At 40.7% G+C, this 24,234-nt stretch overlaps 2 protein-coding genes across 3 annotated transcripts; one reads left to right on the top strand and one right to left on the bottom strand.

Annotated features, from left to right (window-relative positions):
- Positions 1 to 3,642: 3,642 nt before the first annotated feature.
- si:ch211-196f5.2 (uncharacterized protein LOC556372 homolog) lies at positions 3,643 to 5,772 on the top strand. The gene is made up of 3 exons (XM_051940183.1): positions 3,643 to 3,974; positions 4,144 to 4,243; positions 5,316 to 5,772. Exons 1-3 carry the CDS (start codon positions 3,847 to 3,849, stop codon positions 5,484 to 5,486), a joined length of 399 nt encoding a protein of 132 aa, XP_051796143.1. The 5' UTR covers positions 3,643 to 3,846; the 3' UTR covers positions 5,487 to 5,772.
- A 504-nt stretch (positions 5,773 to 6,276) lies between these two features.
- ipo4 (importin 4) lies at positions 6,277 to 23,621 on the bottom strand. 2 transcript variants are annotated; one of them, XM_051940165.1, is made up of 30 exons: positions 23,226 to 23,621; positions 22,792 to 22,878; positions 21,524 to 21,603; positions 21,367 to 21,408; positions 21,148 to 21,277; positions 20,771 to 20,950; positions 20,522 to 20,587; positions 20,303 to 20,404; positions 20,066 to 20,149; positions 19,477 to 19,632; positions 19,289 to 19,342; positions 19,072 to 19,181; positions 18,813 to 18,921; positions 18,320 to 18,449; positions 17,922 to 18,035; positions 17,495 to 17,608; positions 17,170 to 17,293; positions 16,752 to 16,863; positions 16,542 to 16,657; positions 16,363 to 16,440; positions 16,018 to 16,075; positions 13,358 to 13,463; positions 12,983 to 13,176; positions 12,813 to 12,863; positions 12,238 to 12,363; positions 10,795 to 11,021; positions 10,563 to 10,695; positions 10,331 to 10,435; positions 7,975 to 8,044; positions 6,277 to 7,742 (listed from the first exon to the last, which is right to left on the bottom strand). In XM_051940165.1, exons 1-30 carry the CDS (start codon positions 23,289 to 23,291, stop codon positions 7,612 to 7,614), a joined length of 3,255 nt encoding a protein of 1,084 aa, XP_051796125.1. In that variant the 5' UTR covers positions 23,292 to 23,621; the 3' UTR covers positions 6,277 to 7,611. The 2 variants fall into 2 exon arrangements, with proteins under 2 accessions (XP_051796125.1, XP_051796126.1); XM_051940166.1 differs by lacking the exon at positions 23,226 to 23,621 and adding an exon at positions 22,099 to 22,390.
- Positions 23,622 to 24,234: the final 613 nt, after the last annotated feature.

The following is a 24,234-nucleotide window of genomic DNA, read 5'->3' as shown; positions in this document are numbered from 1 at the left end:
ACACTGGTCTGTCGCTTTTTGGTCATAAACCTTCTACACAGCCAACCTCCCTGTGGCTCTACACATTCCCAGCTCTTTCCGTCACCTGCCTCCCTACATCGCTGACGTCCAGCTGATATCTGAGTGAGAGGATTTGTCGGGGCTGACTGCTGAATGTGACACGCTGAGTCCAGAGTGCTGCTTTAGTGGGAGGAGATGTGAACTGTGCAGGACAAACACGCATGCAGCTCAACACGGGGAGCATGTTTGTGTCCTGCGGCCTTAGAAGGTAACGGCTAGCAGGCATTTTTCAAAGGCAGAAAAATGTGACGCCGCGATGTGAGAGGTCCATACATCATGTTCACCTCGGCCATCTGACAAATGAGACAAAGTGAACAGGAGGAATAATGAGGGTGGATGTGGTGGAAAGGATCACCTCATTACACTCAGTCATAAATCTGATGTCCACAATGAACCTCAGCTGACCTCTGAGCATTTTTATGCTTCATGTCACTCACGGAGAAGCCAGATAGAGGGATACACATGTCAAGGACTGGAGTTACATCCAGGAAGTCAGATATTCTGCATTTTAACCCTTAGATACTCCAGTGATTGGACCCTAAGTGGGTTAAAAATACAGGGTGACACAAAAACGAGAACTTTTTAACAATCCAATAAAAGCAAGAGTGATGGCAGAAAAATATTTTATTCATAGTAATTGAAACCTTAAAACATGCCATTTAAGAAACGATGATGGAATTTTCATTTTTTAAAAATTACTTTCTGTAGATGGCGTCCTCCTGTATGAATGCATTCTTGAAATCTACCCGGGGCTATCCCAAGAGTAAAGTGCAGACGACTCGACCAAGAACTCTGGATGAGTTAAAACAGAGAATTCAGGATGAAATTCACAGTATCCAAGCTGAGATGTTGCAGCGGTCAATGAGGAATCTCAACAGCACATTTCAAGAATGCATTCATACAGGAGGACGCCATCTACAAGAAGTAATTTTTAAAAAATGAAAATTCCATCATCGTTTCTTAAATGGGATGTTTTAAGGTTTCAATTACTATGAATAAAATATTTTTCTTCCATCACTCTCGGTTTTATTGGATTGTTAAAAAGTTCCTGATTTTTTTTGTCACTCTGTATAAGAATCAATGTGTTTTTATGGTATTCTTGTCATTTTGTTTGGAATAATCATTTGTATTATTGTTTGTATTGTATTTTTGAATGATTTCATGTTTGAAATCTGTTTATTTTTCACTTTATAACACATTTTGAACATTTTGACAATTGAAAAAAAAGAACATTACACAGAACAGCAACAGAAGAATGTCAACGTCTGTTTTGAAAATATTTCTCCACTCTTTTCCTCCAGCTGTTGCTCCAAGTTTGTGCATCACATCACCTCTTCTACAATATTATCAGTGATAAAGGGCTTGGGGTAGTAATACAAATATTACATTTTCTTTAAAAATATCAAAGATAACTTAAAAATTTAAATGGAGTGAAATCAAGAATGTGTTTTTTCAGGAATAGCTGAAAAATGAATGAATTTTTTCATTACAAAGATATTGCAAAAAAAAAAAAATTGTCATTTTTGACCAACTTATGCATCTAAGGGTTAACAGCAAAAACCCCATACAACACAGCAGTTCAAGTGATTTTGTAGCGAGTCACGTTTAGTTTTATTGTTGTTGCAAAGTGTAGACGGGATCTGTTCCTGTGTAAATAAAGAAGCTGTACCTGCACATGTTTCTGTTGATTATATTGCATGATTTAGGCTTAGCTGTGGATTTAGCTGAAGCTCTCATACAGACAGAGAGACTGCAGGGATGAGACCTACTTTGAAGAAGTCTTGAAAGAATAAAACTGCTGAACAATGCAAGACTGACACACACACACAAAGAAAGTAAAGGCTGGATGGACACCATTGTTCTCACTGACAATTCATTTGTCATTTAAAAAAAATAATAATTCCAACTATTTGGTGCATAAAATGTCAGAAAATGGTGAAAAGTGTTGATCAAAGCCCAAGCTTTTGTCTGCAAACCAAAGATATTCAGAAATTATCCACATTTAAGAAGTTTCAATCAAAGAATTTCGACTGTTTTCTTTTAAAAAATACTTACATCAAGTAATCCACACCAAACAAAAAGTAAAAAAGGACATAAGAAAGTAAGTATTTGTTGTTCTAATGCACAACATCTCATGAAACAAGCGAGTCTGAATATAAGTGCAGATGATAATGGCCAGATGGAGAGTGACATCATAGAGCAGAAATCACAGCTCAGTTGGATTCACACATCTGCAGCAGAGTTAATGAGGCTGTCCATGCTGGATCTGGAGCTGTCTGAAGGGATTTCTTGAACCAGGGCTGTCAAACTCATCTTAGTTCAGGATCCACATTCAGCCCAGTATGATCTCCAGTGGGCCGGACCACTAAAATCACAGCATAATCACCGATAAATAACAACAACTCCAAAGTTTTCCTTTGTTTTAGTGCAAAAATGTTCACATTTAAGGAATTACCTTTTTACAAAACATTGTAAACAAACTGGAATTTCTTTAGAAAAATAAGCGCAACAACGTCAACAACATCATGCCTCAGATTTCATTTGCACATGACAACCTACAGATCACAGTGGATCTACAAAGGCAGAAAGTATTTAATCACAGCATCTTGGAACTGAATGACGTATTATTTTACTATAAAAAAATACAAAAAACAAAAACAGGACAAAATATTACAAAAATGAGACACAAAACGGCAAAAGCGAGAAACAAAATGACAAAAAATGAGACAAATGACACGAAACAAAACAAAAAAGAGGAAAAAGTCAGACAAAAAGGACATAAAATGGACAAAAAGGAGACAAAAAATGACATAAATGACACAAACGGGACAAAATATTTGAAAAATGAGACACAAAATGGCAAAAGAACAATGAGCAATCTAGTGTTTTATTTTATGATCAAAACTATTTGTCGTGGTATAGAAGTTATTTCAACATATATAATTTTTCAAATTTACAGTTTGCAGTTAATGTCTTCTCTGTAATTTTCACACTTAACAAAGTCGTCCTACAGGCCTGATTGGACCCTCTGGGGGGCTGATTTCGTCCAAACCTGTTCGTCTGTTTTTGAGTAATGTTGCACAAAGATGGAATAACAGAACAGACAAATGTAAACCGATCGTCACATAACTCCACCACGTTCCTTGGCAGAGTAATTATTATATTGTGTAGAAGTGCTCATAGATATTTCTACATGGCAGTCTGAAGGAGGATGAAAATGATTTGCTCTCCTGTGTACGTCTCAGTCCGGCTCCACCTCTGCTCAGCCACTCCGTTTCAAAAGCAAGAATCCATCAAGTCAAATCATTTATTTCTCACCTACTTGAGGCCACATATTTCCTCAATTTAGAAGCAAAACTTAACACTGTGACTTCAGCCTGGCCTCGGTCACACTGATAACCCAGCGGGACCCCTGGCAGCACAAACACCACCCTCCGTCCATCAGCCCTTCTGACAGGGTAATAAACATAACATCACAGCGACACATAACCCACATCCACCCCTGCTGCTTATATCAGCCTGCAGGGCACAACACCAGCCTGTACGCATCACACATCCACGCTTTCCAGGGGCCTCTATCATCAGAAGAGCTCTGAATCGCCCAGAGGAGGAAGAGGAGGAGGAGAGAAAGCATCTGCAGCGTATAAGGACCATCAGATCACACAAGCCGAAGAGGATCTCTGAGATACAGATCAGCGAGTCAAGCTGGCTGCAGACGAGACAAAACGCTCGGTGGAGGAGGGAGAGGCCAACGGGCAAGCAGGGAAGGAGCCTCCTCGAAACCTGATGGTGAGAGTGGAGCTGGAGTGGGACATTCCCATGGCGGTGACGCTGCCCATCCAGGTACAGCCTGACCCGGCCAAGCAACCCTTCCCCTTCCTGGACACCACGCTGGCCGACCTGGGCATCCAAGAGTGAGTATAAGTGCATGAGGAACATACGGAACCCCTCTGGTGACATGGTAAAAAAAAAATTAAGTAAATTGTGGCCACAATTTATTTTTTTACCATGTCACCAGAGGGGCTCCGTAGAACATTTATTCAAACAAGGCTGTGTGTGCTCATGTTATGTGTGTGTGTCCAGGTCAGAGGTGAAGGAGAGGGTGGTGTGGGTGGACACCAAGAAGACCCAGGTGAAGAACAAAGCAGGGAAGCTGAAGGAGAAAGAGATCACCATCCTGGAGGTACACTGAAAAAAATGCCCCTCTCAAAACAAGAAAAAAACAACTTATTTCAAGGAACTTCTACCTTGAAATAAGTGAAAAAAATTGCCAACAGCACAAGTGAAAAATGGTTTGGTACGATTTGTTGACATAAGATATATTTAGAATCTTGAGATCTAAAAATTAGCTGGGAAAACTAATTTTAAGCTTTATTTTATCAGGACTGTCAAGCTTTGGTGTCTTAAAATAAGCCAGACATGCTTAAAAAAAAAGCAATTTTTAACTCAAAAATAGATTTTTTGCTTTCGTGTAACCTCCTAATTTGGGATGTATTAACCTTGCCTCATTTACAAACGTCAAAGAATATTGTTTCCTTGTCTGAAAAAAATCCAGAATAAAATCAGCAAAAAAAATCCTGAAAATTTCTGAAAATTCGCAAAATCTTCAGGAAGAAAATTCCAATAGTTCCTTAAAAGTTTCATTTTAAAAAAATCCCCCAAATTTGGCAAGACAATTCTTGTAAAATATTCCAAAAAATCCTAAAAATATCTAAAATTATGACATATATATCAGCAAAACATTTATTTTCTTTAAGAACATTCACAAGAAAACAATTTTTTTATTTTTTGTGAACATTCTTTAAGAAACATTTTTTAAACATTTTTTTTTAACCCAAAAATTTTCAAAAATTGCCCAAAAATGTTGAAAATCTGAACATCTGACATTTCACTGTGAAAATATACTTTTTCCAGATTTTGAAACTTTAAAACGGGTCAATTTTGACCCGCAGGACGACACCAGGGTTAAACTTATTTTGAGTTTTCTTGTAAAATATAACTCAGAACAAGATAATTTCAAGATTGCTTGACTTAAGATATTCAAGATGCATTGTCATAAAACAAGTCCCTCCATCTTGCTGTAATGTCACTTGTTAAGTGAATTTATCTTAAATCCGGTGGGATGAGACATTTTGACTAAAAATAGGACAAATAGACTTGGTAAGATTTTGACAAAACGCTTAGGACTTCAACATTCATCTGCAGGGATGTGAAGAGACGTAAAATGAAGCCAGTGTGTGTTAATTTGGTTTTAGGTGCGAGTGAAAGCCCAGAAACCAGGAGACAAACAGCTCCAGGAGGTTCTGTACAGCACCGAGGCCCACACCGACCGCTCCTTCTGCCGCACCGGGATGAATATTCTGCCCTGGAGACAGAGACACGCAGGTCTGGGAGCAGCTTTAATCCATTCAGATAAAGACTATTAACCCTCCTGTTGTCTTCATTTACGGGCACCAAAAAATATTGTTTCCTTGTCTGAAAAAAATCCAAAAATTCCACACACAAAAAAAACTCTCCAAATTTCTGAAAATTTGTAAAACCTTCAAGAAGAAAATTCCAATAATTCCTTAAAAGTTGTATTTTTAAAAAATTCCCCAAATTTGGTAAGAAAATTCTGGCAGATATTTTCAAAAAAAAAATGAGTAAAAATCTTCCAAAAAAATCCTAAAAATATCTAAATGATCACATATATCAGTGAAACTTCTAATATTCTCGTAAGAACATTCACCTAAAAATCAACCAAAAATCCAGCGAAATTCGCTGGATTTTTGGTTGATTTTTAGGTGAATGTTCTTCAGAAACATTTTTAACATTTCCTTTTTTTCCACCAAAAAATGCTCAAAGATTTCCCAAAAATGTTGAAAATGTGAAGGAATTTCACTGTAAAAACATATGTTTTCCACATTTTCAAACTTTAAAACAGGTCAGTTTTGACCCGCAGGACAACACCAGGGCTAATGTCATTTCTGCTAGGGCTTCTGGATTCAGATTTCTCCCAAAAACTGAACATTTGAAGGAGGAAAACAGATCTGCAAGTCACTCTGTGAGACGTCAGATAGCGTGAACTGACCACAGTGTTGTGCTGTAAACTGAAATGAGATCACCCCAAACATTACATCGGCGTCCAAACAAAACCTCGGACCTCAACTGTGTCAGGACAACCCGGTCTCACGGGGATTCGTGATCGGGCTGGTCAGGAAGTTGTAAATGATCTGGTTGACTTGTTCGAATGAAAGTTTTATTTATCTCTCAAGGCAGAATTCGATGCTTCCAGACAGAAAACGAGGCCTGCTGTGACACAGATCTGCAAACTAGACAACAAAAATACATTTTTGTTTTGCGCAAACCTTCGTGGACATACACGTGTGGAATTTGTCCCTGTGACATTCACATGCGTGTTAAATACCAAATGTGCTTATAAGGTCCCGTATGTTTTTAACAATGCAAGTCTCACCTGTCTAGAATACTTCCGCTTTTAACCCCATGTTGAAGCAAGTATAAAGTGGATTTTGCACAACGTGAAACCGTTAAAAACATGTTTTCTACCTGTGTGTGTCAACAGAGAACGGACTGACACCGGTGCAGATGACGATGGCGCTGGACGCTGAGAACCAGCAGCCCGGTGTCACCGAGGATCAGGGACAACGGGAGATCTGAGGAGCAGCATCCATCGTCCCCGATAAAAGAGGAGTGCAGTGTAATGTGACTACAGGCCGAACATTTGGTTACGCTTTTTCAGAAGTACTAAAACAACAGGGCGATGTAAATGTTCAAATTGTCCACAGCAAAGCACATTTGTGATGCAAGTTTGCATTTATTTAGAGGCTTCAACATGTCGGCACTCTCCCTCTCTGTGAGACTGAATGGACTGACATTAAGTGCACGGTCAATCTAGACGGCGATATAGTATCTTGTTATATACTGGAAGCATTTGTAAAAGCCTTCTTCAATTTGTACTGCAGGATATTGTTTGTAAATACTAAAAAGTAGCACCAATACTCCAGAGTTCTTGCTGAGCATTAACAGAGCGCATTAAGGGTAAAGTAAGTGCAGTTTTTAGTTCATCAGGGAGCTCCACAGGTCGTTAGGCTGGAACAGAACCCCGTTTGTAAGCGGCAGGGAAATCTCTGAATAAGGCAATGCTAGGGAAAAAGCACATAGGACTCCACAGGTAACAGATTTAAATTGGTAGATGGTCATGAAAAATGATATTTACCAGGAGATGAAATTGCTTCACACTCTGATAGTAAAGCCAGAGGTTTTTCCAAACAGTGGAAGAGCAACAATTACTGGTAGCACTTTAAAGGAATAACAGAAAACAAAACAGAATACACCGGATGGAAAACCAGAACTTGTAAATAATAACACTTCAACGTAGCATGCATAGAAGCAAATAAATTAATAGTGAGAAGCAGAACTGCTGAATGTAATAATAGTCAGAACAGAATGGTTCAAGTGCTGTATTTAGATCATTTTAGGGGAAACTTCACACACGACTGTCCCTTTTTCCACCTACAGTATAAAACGTCAGAGGGGAAGGGTGTGTGAGGGTTATGAGGCAGTGACGGCTGCACTCAGTTTGGCCTGCTGCTCTGCTGGAAGAGACCTCACAGCTGCCTGGAACTCTGCGCAGTGGTTCTGGGCAAATTGTTTCATCAGTAGAACCGCAGCGTTCTGGGTTTCTGTGGAGGACAAGGAAACACTGAATATAGATTACTGAAAGAGGAGAGCAGTGATGATGACTGAGGGTGACCAGTGAGAGAAAATGCGAGCCATGTTGTGTTTTCTCTGTTTTGAGAACAACTGAAGCACAGATAGTTTGAACAATATTGAGCCTGAAGTACTCCGTTCAAAGAGGGTGACTGCCAGTGCCTTCTGATAAAACCGGCTTCATGTTGTCAAAGAAATCTTCACCTTTATCAACATCCTTATGGTCCAAGACATGACTGGAAGCAGCAACTATCTGATTCATCACCTTCACAACCTGAAAGGGAAAAGGAGATTTTTAAAAAGCACATGGTAGCATTTAATATGTAAGGCTTGGACTGAATGTACACAATGTGAGACAAACTGTAAAGTTCAGGATTTTCATCTGAGCGAGTGTTTGTGAAGTCTGCTCTGAGTTTCATGTTTCTGCATTGTGTCCACATTTATTTAAATTCTTTAGGTTTGAGGATCCTGTCATGATCTTATGGTGGATTGTAAAGAAATGCTGTTTAACACGTAACATTTAATTAAAAAAAATTAAAGACAGGTTGGCCTGATGGTGGTCCATACAATGCATCATTCAAAGCATCACACAGCTCTAGGACTATTAATGCAGAAGAATTACACACCCTACGTGTGTTTGTTGTCAACATCTTTCATAAAGTCTTCCTACTAGGCAGTAAACATATTTCCCCAGGCCACTGTAGGATCCACCAGCCATTATCAACAGTGGAAAAGGACAAGAACAGATTCAACATCTTCACAGACACAGTGGAGACGAGGCCTGCTTTGATCAGTGAAGCTGAGACACCAAGACACTGTGTGACTTAAAAGTTCATGTGGTAGAGGTGGAAAGTCGTACTCGGTCTATCATTCCCTCCCTGATGCATGAAACAATCTATTTACGCTGCATGAAAGGGGGGATTTTCGACAGTTAACGACACTGAAAAAAGCAATTTGCGGGAAGCGCAAAAAACTACTGAGAATTGTCAGGAATAGGACAATGATCTCCAAGGCGGGGGGGGGGGGGGGGCTTTCCAGTGTCAATGAAAATGCTGTGAGCTATAAAAATGCAAATCAGACTGATGGGTGTGTGTCTGCGGTGGGAGGGTTGGTGGGTGTGGAGGGTGTAAGGTAGGGGGTTGGGGGTGGGGTTGACTTTTCACACTTGAACTGGTTTTTAGAGAAAAAGGACCCTACGCAAACAAAACTATGAAGTTTATACTTTATTTGAATCGGTTCATGCAGCTTTTATAAAAGTAAAATCAAAGCGCATCACTGGCACTTAACACTGTCAAAATCCTACATCTCAAACTCCATGCAGAGCAGCATGACTACTGGGCAGTCAGGACATATTTAGTTAAAACTTTGGCTGCAAGTCCAGATGTGGAGCATGTGGAGACAGACGGCTTTCTATGTAAGTATCCCGTATAAAATTTTTTCCAAGTTATCTGACAAGTTATCAACAGCAACAAAAGCTAACAAACTGAAAACAGCAGGAAATAATAATAATAAAGCTAATAACGGCTTCATTTAACTGTTTTCCAGCTGCTTGTAAAATGCATTTTGAAACTCTACGGAGGAACTATCGCTACAGTCAACCCAACATGGCGGATCAGGCGGAGGCCATGAAGTCTTCTGCCCGGAGTCGCCAGAGTGTAAGCGATATTAGTTTGATTCATGCCATTGTGTGTTTTAAATAAAATGTGGTTAGAATAGTATTGCCGGTCACTATGACATTATTTTTCTGTTACATTAGTAAATGTATTGATTCCTTGTACTGATTGTCTTCACAGCTGCTGGATGCCAGGAAGACGGTCCTTGCTCCAGATAAAGAGGACTTATGGAAGGGCATCACAGCTGACATGATGTCAGATGAGGAGGACGGCAGCATTGGCGGGGTGTGTGGATGGATAGTGTGGCCTCCATCCTTCCACAGCCAGGACTTATCCAACCTGTGCCCTGTCCTACAAGCGAGGCTTGAGGCTGATGTAAGGAACACTGCTGCACATCACAGGCGTTTTCACAGCCCAGGGGTTGACCAATAGCAACAGATGTATCAACCAATCATGACACAGTATTTTTCTGCAGCCATGTCTTGTTTCATGCAATCGGTGTCCTGACTTACAGGAGACAGGCAGGCTAGATGCTAATTACTTTTCACACCTCTGCCTTGCCCTAGGTGTGAAATATCCCCCCCCTTGCCCCACACACCCACACCCCTGCCCCACAAACATGTTCTGCTTTAGGCCGTTCTCAGCCTGTGCTGACTGGTTGTTCACAGCCTGAGAACAGCCAAGAACAGTGGAGAACTAGGTAGGTTTTCCGGAATTCACAAGGTCGATAATCTGGCTTTTCATGCAGTGATTGTTATAATCTTACGGCTATAATTGTTGGAGAAAACCCTTACAAACACATATCAAGAAATCCTACACCACACATAAACATTTTTTATGAAGTATCACTATCTATAGCTTGGATCTAAACAGAGGCACAATCTTTACACACATCCTCTCTTCAACGGAAATGTTAAATCCAGAGGTAGATGAGGTTTCTACTGTACCAGAGCAGGACTGTGTGTGTAGAGCAAAGCCAGGCAGCTGAACACCGTCTTGTTCTCCTCCATGTCTTCTTTGAGTGGAAGACGAGCCGCCAGAGCAGGAACAACCTGCCAGAGAGCAAAGCTACGTCATTTGATTGAACAACACATGCAGTTCAGTTGTTGAGTTTGCAGTGAATTTCCTGCTTCTGAATACTTTCATAACTAACAGACATCAGTTGCTTGATGTGCATACCTGCTCCAGAGGGACAGCTTCCACATTGCTCAGGATCATCCTGCAGAGGGCACCACACAGGTTGTCAATCACCCTGGCGTCTGACTCCTTAGACAGCATGTTGGAAAACACAGACAGCATCATGGGATAGTCTCTGGAACACACTTTGCTAAGGACCAGGCGTTATGCCATTTCAAATAAAGAAAAAAAAAACACGTATGAAGACAGAATCAGACTTGGCTCAGAAGGATACGTCACAACGATGGGTCCAGCAGCCTGAGCCAGGCATCCCAGTCCAAACACGCTGTTGTTGCGGACCTCAGGATCGCTGTCCCGCACTCCAGCCACCAGCACAGGGAGCAAACGGTTGGACAGTCGGCCTGCCAGGCCTTGGCCTCCAGGGGAAGTCACTAGAGCTTGGAGGATTTCTCCAATTGTACCCAGAGAGAAGGATCGTTCTGCCACTGTGCCTGTGGATTTCTATGAAGAAAGTGAAAGTGTGAGCATGACAGTAACCAGAATAGGAGACATCAAAGACTACCTTAACTTTAAAGGTTTGTATCAATATCACATTACACTACAGGACAAGCCTGAGGCGGGATCCTGCAGGTCATGTGGAGTCCAACACAAATCTCACAGGAATGGGTAGTTTTATCTTTGCTGTAGGTGGGAGCAAGGAGCCAGAAATACACTTGAGAGAAGATTAAATCAGGTTTTTACAATTCAAAGCAAAGCAAGGCCAGTCTGACAATGGACAGATTTTTTTGTGACCGACAATAAGAGAAGAATTCTACTTAGTTGTGGCAAGCAGGCACATATATGGCATTCTGCTCTGTTCTCCTCAGTCAATGCAGGCTGTCCTTCAAAGACAAAGCACTTCTCCATGCAAGATACGACTGCAGAATGTATTAGCGGTGTACTTACCACACTAGAATGAGTAATTCTTATCAATGCAATTGTCATTCACTCACATAATCACCAGCAGGTATGAATTTGTTACTAAGCAAGACACACAAGCAGTGAATCTCTATACCGTTGGGTGTGAATGGTCAAAATATTCGACGGGAGCAGGAGGCACTGGTCACAGATCTAGTCCTATTAACCTTTTCATTCACAACATGGGTCAAAAGTGACTCAAATCCAATGGAAAATGGGTATCTCTTGACCTGCACTTCGCATCAAAGGGTTAAGAAAAGTGTCCTGTGTAGAGCTCTACAAATGATTCTGACAGCTTCCTTTGCTGCAGCTAAGTGTTTTGTCAGTCAGAAGCTTGTTTTACAGATGTGAAGCACCTCATGAATACAGAAACAATGTCATCTTTCTGCTACTCCAGTGTTTCTTTTTTTTCATTGAAGGGACAAGCTAACACTTACTGATGACACGCAAATCCAAATTCACTTGTTTGTCTTCTGCCTTTTAAACTGCTGAGCCGCGCAGGCTGTGATACAGAGCATCCTTGTTTCTATGAAAGCAATCACATTTTCAAGCAACCACTGCCACCCTTTTTTTCATTTAAGCAGTCATTCTCCTGAAACTGAGCTTGTAGTTCCGTGTGGATCACTTCTCTCCTTTGTGAGTGATCAGCAGATGCAGCGACAACATTTGCAGACGACTGGGAGAGTTTTAAAAAAAACAAAGTGATGGAGTAAGTGGGCTTCTGTCAAAGCCGTGTGCTGGCCAGTGCGTTCAAACTCACAGTTTTGCCCATGATGAGAGGCAGCAGGTCATTGAGGAAAGGGGCAAAGCTGTCAGCAGGAACAGCAGAGGCCACCAAGGGGATTCCTTCCCCCGCAAACTCCTGGAGCATGCCATCAAACTCAGCCTGAAACAGACAGCACATCAACACAAAACACACTGATTAACTGGACAAGAAAAAGAAACGGAGAAGAAAAAAACTTTAGCTCTTATAGGACGTAATAAAACAGAGCTGGAAAACCTTCTCTTAACTATCATCCCTCACTCGTATACTTTACACATTATGGTGAGTATTTTTATATTGCCTGTATCACTGCACTGTGAGGACACTTAAATGTGGGAGGCAGCAGAAGATACTGAAGCTCTTGTGCTTATTGTGGAGTCCAGTATTTTCTCCATTCACCTTCACAGGAATACATGAGCATGTTGCATCCAATAATGTCATCACATACTCATCAGTGTACAGCATAAAAAATGTGCATATATCTGCTCTAATGAATATGGTGACAGTCAACAACAGATCCCTTGTATATAACGAGTAAATATATGTCAATGTTCATGACAAGTTTGCAGCACCTGTTGGTCTTCATCATCAGCATCATCGCCACCACCATCCTGGCAAGCTATCTGAAGTGGACAGAGAGAAAACAAAAATAATTATCTGAGGTTTTGTAGATCAACATTCATCCAAGTAGATCAAAGACTATTTCAGCAAGCTTAGCTTTGACAACTTCCCATCGCCTCACCTTTTTCTTGAGCACATCGCGGATAACATAGCTGATCTCCTTAAGGTGTGATGGATTTCTGAAAACCTCCCCCTTGCAGGACTCGATGACACCGTTCATGGATTCCAGGACGCTCATCACAACCTGGCGTTCAGGTTCTGTTCGAACCGTTTCCACAAAGCAAGGAAGCACCACTTCCAGCAGCTTCAACAGGGCTGCATGAGGGACACGAGGTACAAGAATGACAAGCAAGAAAAACAGGCTCATATAAGTAAGAATATTTCTATGTTATCTAGTTTTTATCTTTCAGTATTTGCACTGTATATCTCGTCTGCCTTGATTTTGTTCATTAATCTCCACTACAGCAGAAAGCAGCACTGCCCATTTCTGTATTACCCTCGTGGTTGGCCTCAGTGGGATTCTCCTGCCACACTTTGTGCTGAGCTCGACAAAACTGGCCCATGGCTCCAAACGCTGCCCTGCGGACGTCCTCGTGGGGAAACTAGCGAGGGAGGGAAGCCAGGGAGGGTAGAAAAAGGCATCAAGTTACAGAACAAACAGATCCAAGCATATTCACAAAAAAGGCAGGTTAATGGGGTCACAAGTAGAGGAACCATCTCATAACTGGAAAGCTCAGGTTCAACTTCCCATGACAGCGATTACCTTCTCCTCTAAAGACATCTATTTTCTACCAAGACCCCAGTAAACAAGAATCTGTCAACAGAAACTGTGGGGTGAATAATGAGGGGAGGCTGGCTGATACACTATATATTTTACTATTCATCATTAGTCCACGTGGGATATTTATCTTGTTGGTCAAACCAATTCTAACTACTGGAATTAAGAGCCTAAAGTCTGCTGACCAATCCCCGCGCTGTGCTAAGTGTCTTTATCAGAACCAGTGGCAGGGGCATTCAACAAGCATGTCTTCTGAGGTAAGAGGAAAACACGTTGCTCCTGGTGAAGATCTCCCTCCAGAAGACCAAAGCGAACGTGACTGACTGGCCTGTACAAAGCCCTGACTGGGATCCCATTGAAAATCTGTGGGGTCAACTGAAGACCAAGGTCCATGCCAGAAGACCATCAGATCTGGAGGAGCTGAGAGGTTTGTCAAAGAAGAACGGGCTGGGATTCCTCAGGAGATGTCAGAGACTCGTTACAAACTCCAACAGATGACTGGAAGCCGTTATCCAGCAAAAATGATACACAACCGACTGTTAGTATGAAGGGGGCTAATAATGACCCTGGTAGTTTTTGGTTTTTATTAAATAATCTTGTTTCTGTGTGCAAAATAAAATATTGCAAGCTCAAAAATAAAACTAGGATATCTGGAAAATCTGTGTTAAAAATTCCTTGATTTGTTTAATAGTGCTTGAGAATTAAAAAAAAAATCTTAAATTTCATGGCGGGCCTAATAATTTTGTCTTCAACTCTACTTGTGATTTTTAGAGATTTCTTTCTGTGGTGCAAAAATGCAACACTGGGCTTTAATGGATGCTGCTTGTTTACACAGAAGGACCCATCACCTGGTCATGAGTAAATGAATCAATTGTACCATCTATGGCAATATACAGTATCTGTACTGTAGACCATAGCCTATGGGGTTAAGTTTAAAAGTTTATCCAGTTAATTTAGTATAGGATTAACAGTATATTAGCAGGTACATACATCAACTGCAGTGTGATGCATTAAATATAACTCAATAATCAAACAAAACTGTGAGAAATATAATGTACATATAATCTATTATAATAATTAAACATCAGACCCAACTTCATTAGAATTTAATTTTGAAATTCTTTGTCAAATTTTCACTATTTTATAGTTCCGTCCTGCTTACAGAAAATCTTGTTACCATAGCAACGAAATCTTTCTCAGTCTCATGTTTGTTATAGTATTGTTCTGTGCTGTAAAGTTATTATGCAGGTCATGTGCAGCATGTGCCGTTTCATATTTTTTCGCAAAGAAGAAAAATCCCATCAGATTGTCCTGTCGTGTTGATAGGGCTTTTGGCTCAGACTCCATGCATTTCATTGTGGGTCATGTCCATTAAACGAGTGATAACATATATTTAGCTGTGAGTATGGAAGGGCTATCATATCAAAATGCAAACTAGAGACATAGCAAGTTAAAAATACCAAAAAGAATTGGTCACCTCGGGTGGTACCGATATCTGAAATTTTGGGTCCTGGCCCAAGGACTAATAGGGTATAAACTTAGATACAGACTTAACCTTACTGTGGGGAGCTGATGGTAACATACCCCATTTAATCATCTATGAGATTTTCAAGGAAGAGAAAGAGTAGATAATTAAAAAATTCACAGATAATTTACATGTGTTACAACAGCTTTCAAATATACCCTAAGACAAACTAAGGCATTCAAAACTAGCAGTATTAGTCCACCAACAGCAGGGCTGACCATCCATCCATCCATCCATCCATCCATCCATCCATCCATCCATCCATCCATCCTCTATACACCGCTTTATCCTCACTAGGGTTGTGGGGGGTGCTGGAGCCTATCCCAGCTAGGGCTGATCAATAGACCTTTATAAGACCAATTTACATGTGATTCGGTATAAATACATAAAATGCACATGCATAACACATACCTGTGCTCAGCACAAGGTCATTTTTTTAATTAAAGATTTCATCCGTCTGAAATGATACGTCACTGAGCGGCCTTGGTGGAGGACTGCACTCTGAGTGTTTTTCTACTTATAATTGAAAACATTCTAGTTTCTGCATTTAGTGTTCAAGTATTTATCAGTAATACATTGAAAATGAGAGGAAATATGAATATTTACTTTGCAAGTTGATTTTGGTGTGGGCCCCTAAATTTTCCGCTGCCGCTCCTAAAATTTAAGTTAGGGGCCACTGTGCTCCTTGGAAAAAAAGTTAGTCTGGAGCCCTGACCTACAGACACTTCTATTTAAAACCAGACATACACCTGTGGAGGAACAGTGTATGCACAAATACAACCACAATGTCACTTTCACAGTATATTAGACAGAGAGGGATGATTGGGCCGAACAGCCAGCCAGAATGACTTACATCTCTCATCTCATAAACTTGCTGGAAGATGGACTCCAGGAAGGGCTGGAAGGCAACACTGTCAGGGGAAAACACAGCAACAGGAGTGGGAAATTACACACGCATACTCAAAACAGAAATGTCTGACATAATATAACTGGGTTTTTTTTTAAATTCTGGATCCTGAAAAAAAAAAAAACAGAAATCAAAAAACATTCATCATCACCAAAGAAAAAAAAAGGATTTACCTGTGCATTTAACATAATTGGTAATGTTAGTAATACATTTGCTGAGAGTAGAGTCTAACTGGGGCAGAAGCCGAAAAAGAATTGTGTCAAAACTAAACAATTTCTAAATATCTATTACCCAGTGTTGAAGGCAATCTCTCCCAGAGCATCGCAGGCATCTTCCTTTTCATCAATGTAGGCGTTCTCCACACTGAACCTGAGAGACAGACAGATGAGGCATCAGATGAGTGAGAGCCATCTTTCGCTCGGTCATGGTAGTAACTGTACGTACGTGTGTGTACATATGGTGAACCATACCCTGAAACATCAGGGACATCTGTCTCACGCTGATCTTCCAAAAAATCATCTCCATCACATTCGTCGTCGTCGTCATCGTCCAGCAGGACAAATGTTTTGTCCTCTTCAAAGTGTGCCTGAAAAGAAGGATAGGAGGATGAAAAGTGAGTCATTGTGTAGTTTATATTACGCATAGCTTCAAAAAATGTTTTCAGAGAGCTGTGTGTATACCGTGATGCCTTCAGTGGACTTCAGGGCGAGCAACATAACAGTGGTTATGGCAAAGAGGTGAGGAACCAGGCAGTCAGGACAGGAGGTGGATACAGCGGAATACAGACCATACCTGACAAAGAAAGAGAGAGGGGTGAAGGTAAAATTGCTGAAAATCGTAGATATCTAGAGAGGGTTGAAGCTACATGTAATACTGTCTGAAGACCACAGCTAAACAGAGAAACAGCTTTGGCCTGGAGGAGAACACCCCTTCTGTTAAAGGGAAGACAACTAAATATGTGTTTTTAAATTGTGACGCTGTTTTGTATCGTCTAACATATTAAACAGTGTTTTGTTTTTGCTTTTATTGTCAATTTTGTTCATTTTAGGACTGGCCAAATGAGTGGAGAGAAAAAAAAACCCACACTGAGTTACATACGTGCAGCGTCTCAGGTCAGGATCATCGGTGGTATTAGTGAGGTTAAGGCCCAGCTGAACACATTCTGCACCAAGAGGACTGAAGACATCTTTGCCAATGGTACGGGCCAGCACAGACAGAGTGTCTGGGAGAACCCACAAAACATGATCATTATTCATATAGCCATGCCGTTGTGTTTGTAGTTGGCTTACTTTGAGTACAGACACACAGCACATACAGAAATTGCTTGACAAAATACCACCAGGGGGTAAGTGGTTGAAGACAATCTAGTTTTAAAGAAAAGAAAAAAAATAGGTTTAGATGAAAATATGGAGAGTATACCTACCCAAGGACTGAGTTTGCAGAGACCTCATTTCCTCTGTGGTGGTAGTCAGAAAGCCCTTCAAGCTTTCAATCACTGGAGGGAAATAAGGAACCAGCAGCTCCTTGGCAGCATTGGCTGATAAAGTAATTAACAGGAATTCAGGGAGCGGGTCACTTTGTTCACATTTAAGCCATAACATCTCTGTTTGATAGCTTGTGTCTTCAGTTAGTACACAGCTGTTCACCAACATAATAGCAAACTGATGCTAACATTTATACTATTATGATGACTTTGACTGTCACCTTGTATTTGTCTATATATGTATATATGAAGTCAGAGGAGAAAAAGACACAAAGGCATTGGCTGAATCACGAGCTTACAGAACGAGGAAGAAAAACTGCACAACTATTTCCTAATGTCTCAGAATAAATAAGTGACTCCATCTTACCTATGGCACCAATGGCAGACACAGCTAGTTCTTTAATCTTAAGGTTGTCAGCGTTGTTGAGAGCAGACAACATAGTTTCCATCAGGGTGGGCAAGTAGGGCTCGATGTCAGCTCCTGTTTAGAAAAAAAAAAAAAAAAGAGATATCATTTTTTTATTGAATGATTCTCCATTCAATAAGTGTCACGAACAATTTTATGCTGGTAACTTTAGAAGTCGACACTAATAAACATATTAAAACAAATATTGATGATGTGCTGTTGAGTGCTGTTTAGCCAAATTGTGGAGCTTTGGGTGGTTCAGTGAGCATCTGAGTCCTTCAAAAGGATGCCAGGAAAGTTAACATCTCTGGAGGTTTCACGTTTCCTCAGCAGTAGGCAACCCTTTTTTTTAAGCTTACCGAGGTTCTCCATGAAGTTCTCGATTGCATAAAAGGCTTTGGTGACGTGGCCAACCTTTGCGTCATTTAAAGAGGACAGGTAGCCCAGCAGCAAAGGCATCAGCTCTGCACAGTACTTGCTCACTTCAGGCTAAGAAGCAGAGAAGGAAAACCAGGAAACAAAAGAAATTGAGAAAAGGTCTGAGGTCTTGAGTATAATCATAAAAACTGTTGTATTCTGTAAACTATGGATTTGGGGTAGCGCATTGACTCCTGAGTAAAAGTTAAGTGGTACTAAAGGGATTCCACATTGTAATGTAACTTTTGTCCACTCCTGCACACACAGTCAGTCTAAACTTTGAGCGTACTTTCTCACAATACAAGAATATGTGCAAATAATCAAAATATTTCTCCATAAACACATCTTTAAAAGCATAATAGCAAAGTACTACATTTTTAAAGCATGTGTGCAAAAGTAACAAATGTATATGATGTGATGTGTGATGCGAGTCACCTGCAAATGCTCAGAGAATTGTCCGAGGGCAAAAAGGCCGGCACTGCGCACCACCCGACTACTGTCAGAAAGACTCTGACATACCGTTTGCAGCACAGATGACAGCATCCTGCAGTAGATGTGCCAGACAAGAGAGTGAACATGATTAAATCCTGGTGATTGTTATACAACACCCAGCCATTGACAAAAAAAACAGGCTGTGTCCCCTTACAAAACATGAGGTTTGTTGAAGAAAAAACTGAATAAAAGAGAAACATACTTAGTGCGTATGTGGTCTGCACATCCTTCAGCCAGTACAGCCAGACACATGATGGCCCCCTTCCTCTGATAGGGGTCTTCACTGACAAGGCAGGCCTGAGTCAGGGGCATCTATTACAAAAAGACAGCATAATGCATTGTCAACACAGCACGTATACATGTAAAGGCTCTTACTTAGTGAATCACTAGGGCAGTTTCTTAATATCTAGGTGACTTACTAGCTGCTGGAACAGTTTCTCTGGACCTATATGAAGTGCCATAGTGTCAATAATCTGGAAACAGACAAACGGTTACTCGGAGCTGCAAACTGTTTGCTGTAAGTTTCTGCAAAGTCAGTGTGGACACAAAACAATATGCAACAGAAAAACACAAACTGTATCAAAACAATTCAAACACTTTTCTCCACCTGAGCAGCACAGTGTTTGGGATTTTCATTGTCTGTGCCATCTCCACCATCATCCTCCTCATCCTCTGGGTCCTGCTCGCCAGGTGGGGGAGCTGCTGTCAGTACAGGGAAAACGGCCTGCAGGATGGGGTTCAGCAGCTTCTGCTTTATCACCGTCTGTAAAGTAGGGAAACATTTTTTTAACCAAAACTTCGTTAAGAAAGTGCTACTGACCCAAGCACTTTCTTTCTGGTCAAGCTGCTTGATGCTGTATATAATGGAGCAACTGTCCTCAAATTCAGATGAAAACATTACCTCAGAATTATAGACAGCTCAGGAAAGTTAAAATATAGCTAAAATGTGTAATTAATTGCATTAAATCTACTACAACTATTTGTGTGTAAATATTTACCTCATTTAAAAGACCAACACGATCAAGAAAGAAAAAGAAACAGTTGTCCACTATCTCCTCAGATCCATAAAAATTGAAATGTTTCAGGACTGTAGAAACTTTAAATACCTTTTGTCTTGCTTTTGGGCTTTGTTATTTATTACAAATTGAAAAAGAGCTATAGATCATGTATCTATATGTGCAGGTGGGTGACACTACCTTGCTCTTCAACTTGATGAGGAAGGCGATGCAAGAGAGAGCTTTCACTCGCAGGGAATCACTCAACGTGGTGTCACTGCCCACCTAACACAAACATATGGTTTTTAAACATAGATGTGAAACTCTATGAGCATTCAAATCACAAACATCCCATATTACATGGCATTTGTCAGTTCAGAAATTAAAATGAAATTCAGGAGAAAAAGCTGGCAGGGAAAAGCAAAATTCAAATCCTACCTCCAAGAAGAATGTGACGATGTCAGTGACATGAGGGACGATGATGGATACTTCACTCTCCATGAGCTCATCAAACACCTCCATGGCCTCACTGGCTTGGTTCTGTGCAGACACGGATAAACACAACAATCTAGAAAGTCTAGTTTATCGATACTTTTACATTTGACTGGGAACAGGAACATCAGTACTTCTGAAACATTTTTAAATCTCAAAATTTACCTGATCAGCCTGGATGAGTTGTTTCAGAGCAACGATCAGACTTGGGATGATAGAACGCATCTGGTTCTAGAAAATGACAGCACAGTAAAATGTCATCAAAAAGTGTCTTCAAAAGGATGACAATTCAGGCAATGGTTTTCCTAAACTTAACTGCAAGTATAACCTATTTGTAATGATTTCAAAGTCAACTTGCAAATCTGACACTGTTCCTGACAGATGTTAAAGAGTAAACCAGGATGATTTCCTCACCATCTCTTCTGTGCCAGTGTATGCAGTGATGGCTGTGAGGGTGAGGATGCAGTAGTACAAGGCTGTTGGGTTTTCATGGTCCTGTAACACAGTACCCAACAGCTGCAGCAGCTGACAGTAGTAAGGCTTGAAAGGCTCAGGATTGGAATCCATCACCTTATTAAGCAGCAGGAGGCCAACCTGTAAGAACAAAAGTGTCCTGATATTTCAGAGCTAGGCCCAAGAATAAAAATACGATGTGAGAGCAGACTTGCATATCTGTAGACAGACATGCTTAGCCATCACTTGGAGGTGGTTTGGCAAAAAACAGAGTGAACTTTAAAAGCAGCAGTAAGTTAATCTTATCTACATTTCTAGCTGTTCTATGACTTGGGTACCTGTCTATCTTGAGGGTTGCTGCTCTTGGTGGACTCATTGAGAAGCTGCAGCAGTGCAGGCCAGCGATCTGGTGTCTCATGTTTAACCATAACGGCACACAGCTGGCAGATGGAGTGCTGCACTAAGTGCCTGCAAAGCAGGGATGCAGTGAACAGTTCAGTAACATTTCACAAGAGGTAACACTTCATTGCATTTATCATTTACAACTAATTGCTTACTCTGTTTCCTGCATGAAGGCCTGCAACACCACTGTCTTTAAGCTGTATAAGAAAGGCCAACATCTTAATTACAGCACAATCAACTTCATTTCAAACTTACCAACTGGATGCAGTGCTACAACAGTGGATAATTATTCTTTAAAGGTACAATGCAAACCTCTCTCTGTCATTAGGGCTGATCTTCTTCCAGTGTTTCTTCACTCTCATTCTCAACATCACTGCAGCTGACTGGCGAACCTGGATGTGAGGCGGAAAATGAAGATAATATTTGCTCCTTGGCTAACGTAGATGAGAGCACACAATAGTGAGAGCATAGACGTTTCACTCTTTTTTTCTCACATACAGAGAGACACTAGTTCTGGAAATGATGGCTCCTGTAGGAAAAACATTTGCAGTGCCAGAATTCTATAATACTATCACGGAGAATGCAATCAGATGCAGCATGACAGCAAGCTGTGGTGCACTCACAGTCCAGCTAAAGTCAAAAATAAACAGCTTGGTTAAAACAGGAATGAAAAGAATTGGGAAGAAAGAACCCCCATCTTACACAATCAATGAAAAACGATTTTGAAGGATGCCTTACATATCTTATGTTCAGGCTACAGCCCTTCAGGTTGACTTACAGATCCTACAAACGTAAGAGCAACCATTTTAAACAGTCTTCTATTCCCATTTCTATCACAGTGATTAACAAACAGGGCTGCACAGTGGTATAGTGGTTAGCACTTTCACCTTGCAGCAAGAAGATCCCCAGTTCAAATCCCAGTCTGGGCCTGGGATCTTTCTGCATGGAGTTTGCATGTTCTCCCTGTGCATGCGTGGGTTTTCTCCGGGTACTCCGGCTTCCTCCCACAGTCCAAAAATATGCTGAGGTTAATTGATAATTCTAAATTGCCCGTAGGTGTGATTGTGAGAGTGATTGTTTGTATGTATGTGTAGCCCTGCAACAGACTGGTGACCTGTCCAGGGTGTCCCCTCATTTCGCCCGAATCAGCTGGGATAGGTTCCAGCACCCCCCGCGACCCTAGTGAGGATAAAGCGGTGTATAGAGAATGAATGGATGGACGGATGGATGGTTAACAAACAACAGCTCAGTATGAACTCTTGAGCCTGGCCTATGCATTGATCCACACGGTGGATATCTGGGTCCCTGGATTTTATTCTGCTGGCATTGTTTAGAAGGCTTACAGCAGGTGCAATTTGGTGTTCATATAAATGCAACGTAGATGTAAGTTTTCTACATGTGTGGATATATATGTATATTTTAGGTAGAAAAATGTTCATACATGGTTTACACATGCGTGACTTATTCTGTGCCTAGTTGTGTATTTTTTGTTTTAGTTACATAGAGCTGTAACATTTGTATTGCAGGTGAAGATATAATTTTCCTTTATCTTTGAACAACTCTTTTAGCGCTCACAATACCTGAGGGTTTTGGGAACCACTCATGACAGAACACAGGGCTGGAATACTGGCTGGATCTTTGAAAGCCTCTTTCAGCTTGGCTGTGGCCTAAAAGAAGAAGAAAAAGAGGTCCTCATTAAATAAACCTGCAGCCACACACAGTGCATTATTGTAGAAATCACAGGGTGATCTCAATCTAAGCTTTGATTTTCCTTTCAAGTGACCACTTAAAAGGACAGTGGAAAACTCATGGCAAGACACAAAAACACTTTAATATCAACACTTAAAAATATAGGGACCAATGATTTGACAGTCAGCTGTAAGTTACCAAACGTTAACGTTGCTATGTTAGCTAGCTTGATTCGATAACCGTTAATCTTACCGTTAGCTTAAGTAGTCAAACTTTCCACCTGTCTAATAAAATAACTTCGACAAACTTATATTTGTGGCGTTACCTGCTGAATAACGGCATTGTCAGGCTCTGTCAGCTGTAACAGAATTTGCTCCAGTTCCTCTGTCATGTCGATACTTCAAAGATTTCACTCTCACTCAATCCTTTCGTCAATACTTCTAACAAACCCGCAAAGACTAACGAGTTGTCCCTTCGCCGTGTGGCTACCCACGTATGCTACACTTGTCAGTTATGTAAACAAAGTCGCTCCGGGAGGATCTGAACCTCAGCTACCGAGTTCACAGTGAAAAATAACTTCTAAATAGTCGGGTGTGTGAAGATTCAGGGCGGACACGCAGAGTGACCGGTTCGAGTCCGTTGCTCGGTCTGGTTCGTGAATGCTTCACCTGCCAGCACGCGAGGAGCAACCGGCCAACTGCTCCATGTGAGCTGCGTTAAAGGGACCTTCGGATTTTAGAGCTCTCGGTCTGACGGAGGAAAAAACAGCGCCGGCTGCCGGACAGGAGGTCATATACAAAAATTACAAGAGTAGATTCTAGTAGGTTTTTTTTTTTAGTTTTTTAAAAATGTTTTATTATTTTTTTATTGTCATCATACAGCTTACAGGCATTCAACATTCAAGTATGTCCAACTGTGCAGTATTAACAAGAAGATAACAGTAACAGTAACAAAAAAGGAAGGGAAAGCCAAGATCTTCATGGTGATACAGGGTCAAGAGACAATTTCAAAAGACAATTGTACAGCCACAGTGCCTTCTTAAATTTACAAAGTTTTAGAGATTCCATGACAGATGTTAGTTCTTTTAAGAAAACAATAAATACAGGTTTTACATTACCAAATTTACATTTGTGTATGAAAAATTTAGCCATAATAATTAAGTTGTTAGTAACGAAGCTTTTTTCTTTGTCACCTAAGACAAAACCAAGTTTAACATCAGCATATTTCAAAAATGGAGTACCCAAGTCATTATGTGTCGCCCAAATATAGAAACTATCCCAAAAGATCTTTATAAAAACACAGCTAAAAAATAAGTGTTCTTCAGTTTCAATGTT

This window comes from Acanthochromis polyacanthus, chromosome 20 (assembly GCF_021347895.1).
Source record: "Acanthochromis polyacanthus isolate Apoly-LR-REF ecotype Palm Island chromosome 20, KAUST_Apoly_ChrSc, whole genome shotgun sequence".
Taxonomy (NCBI): domain Eukaryota; kingdom Metazoa; phylum Chordata; class Actinopteri; family Pomacentridae; genus Acanthochromis; species Acanthochromis polyacanthus.
Note: the sequence above shows the minus strand (reverse complement) of the source record. Positions and strands in the feature narration are given on the sequence as shown.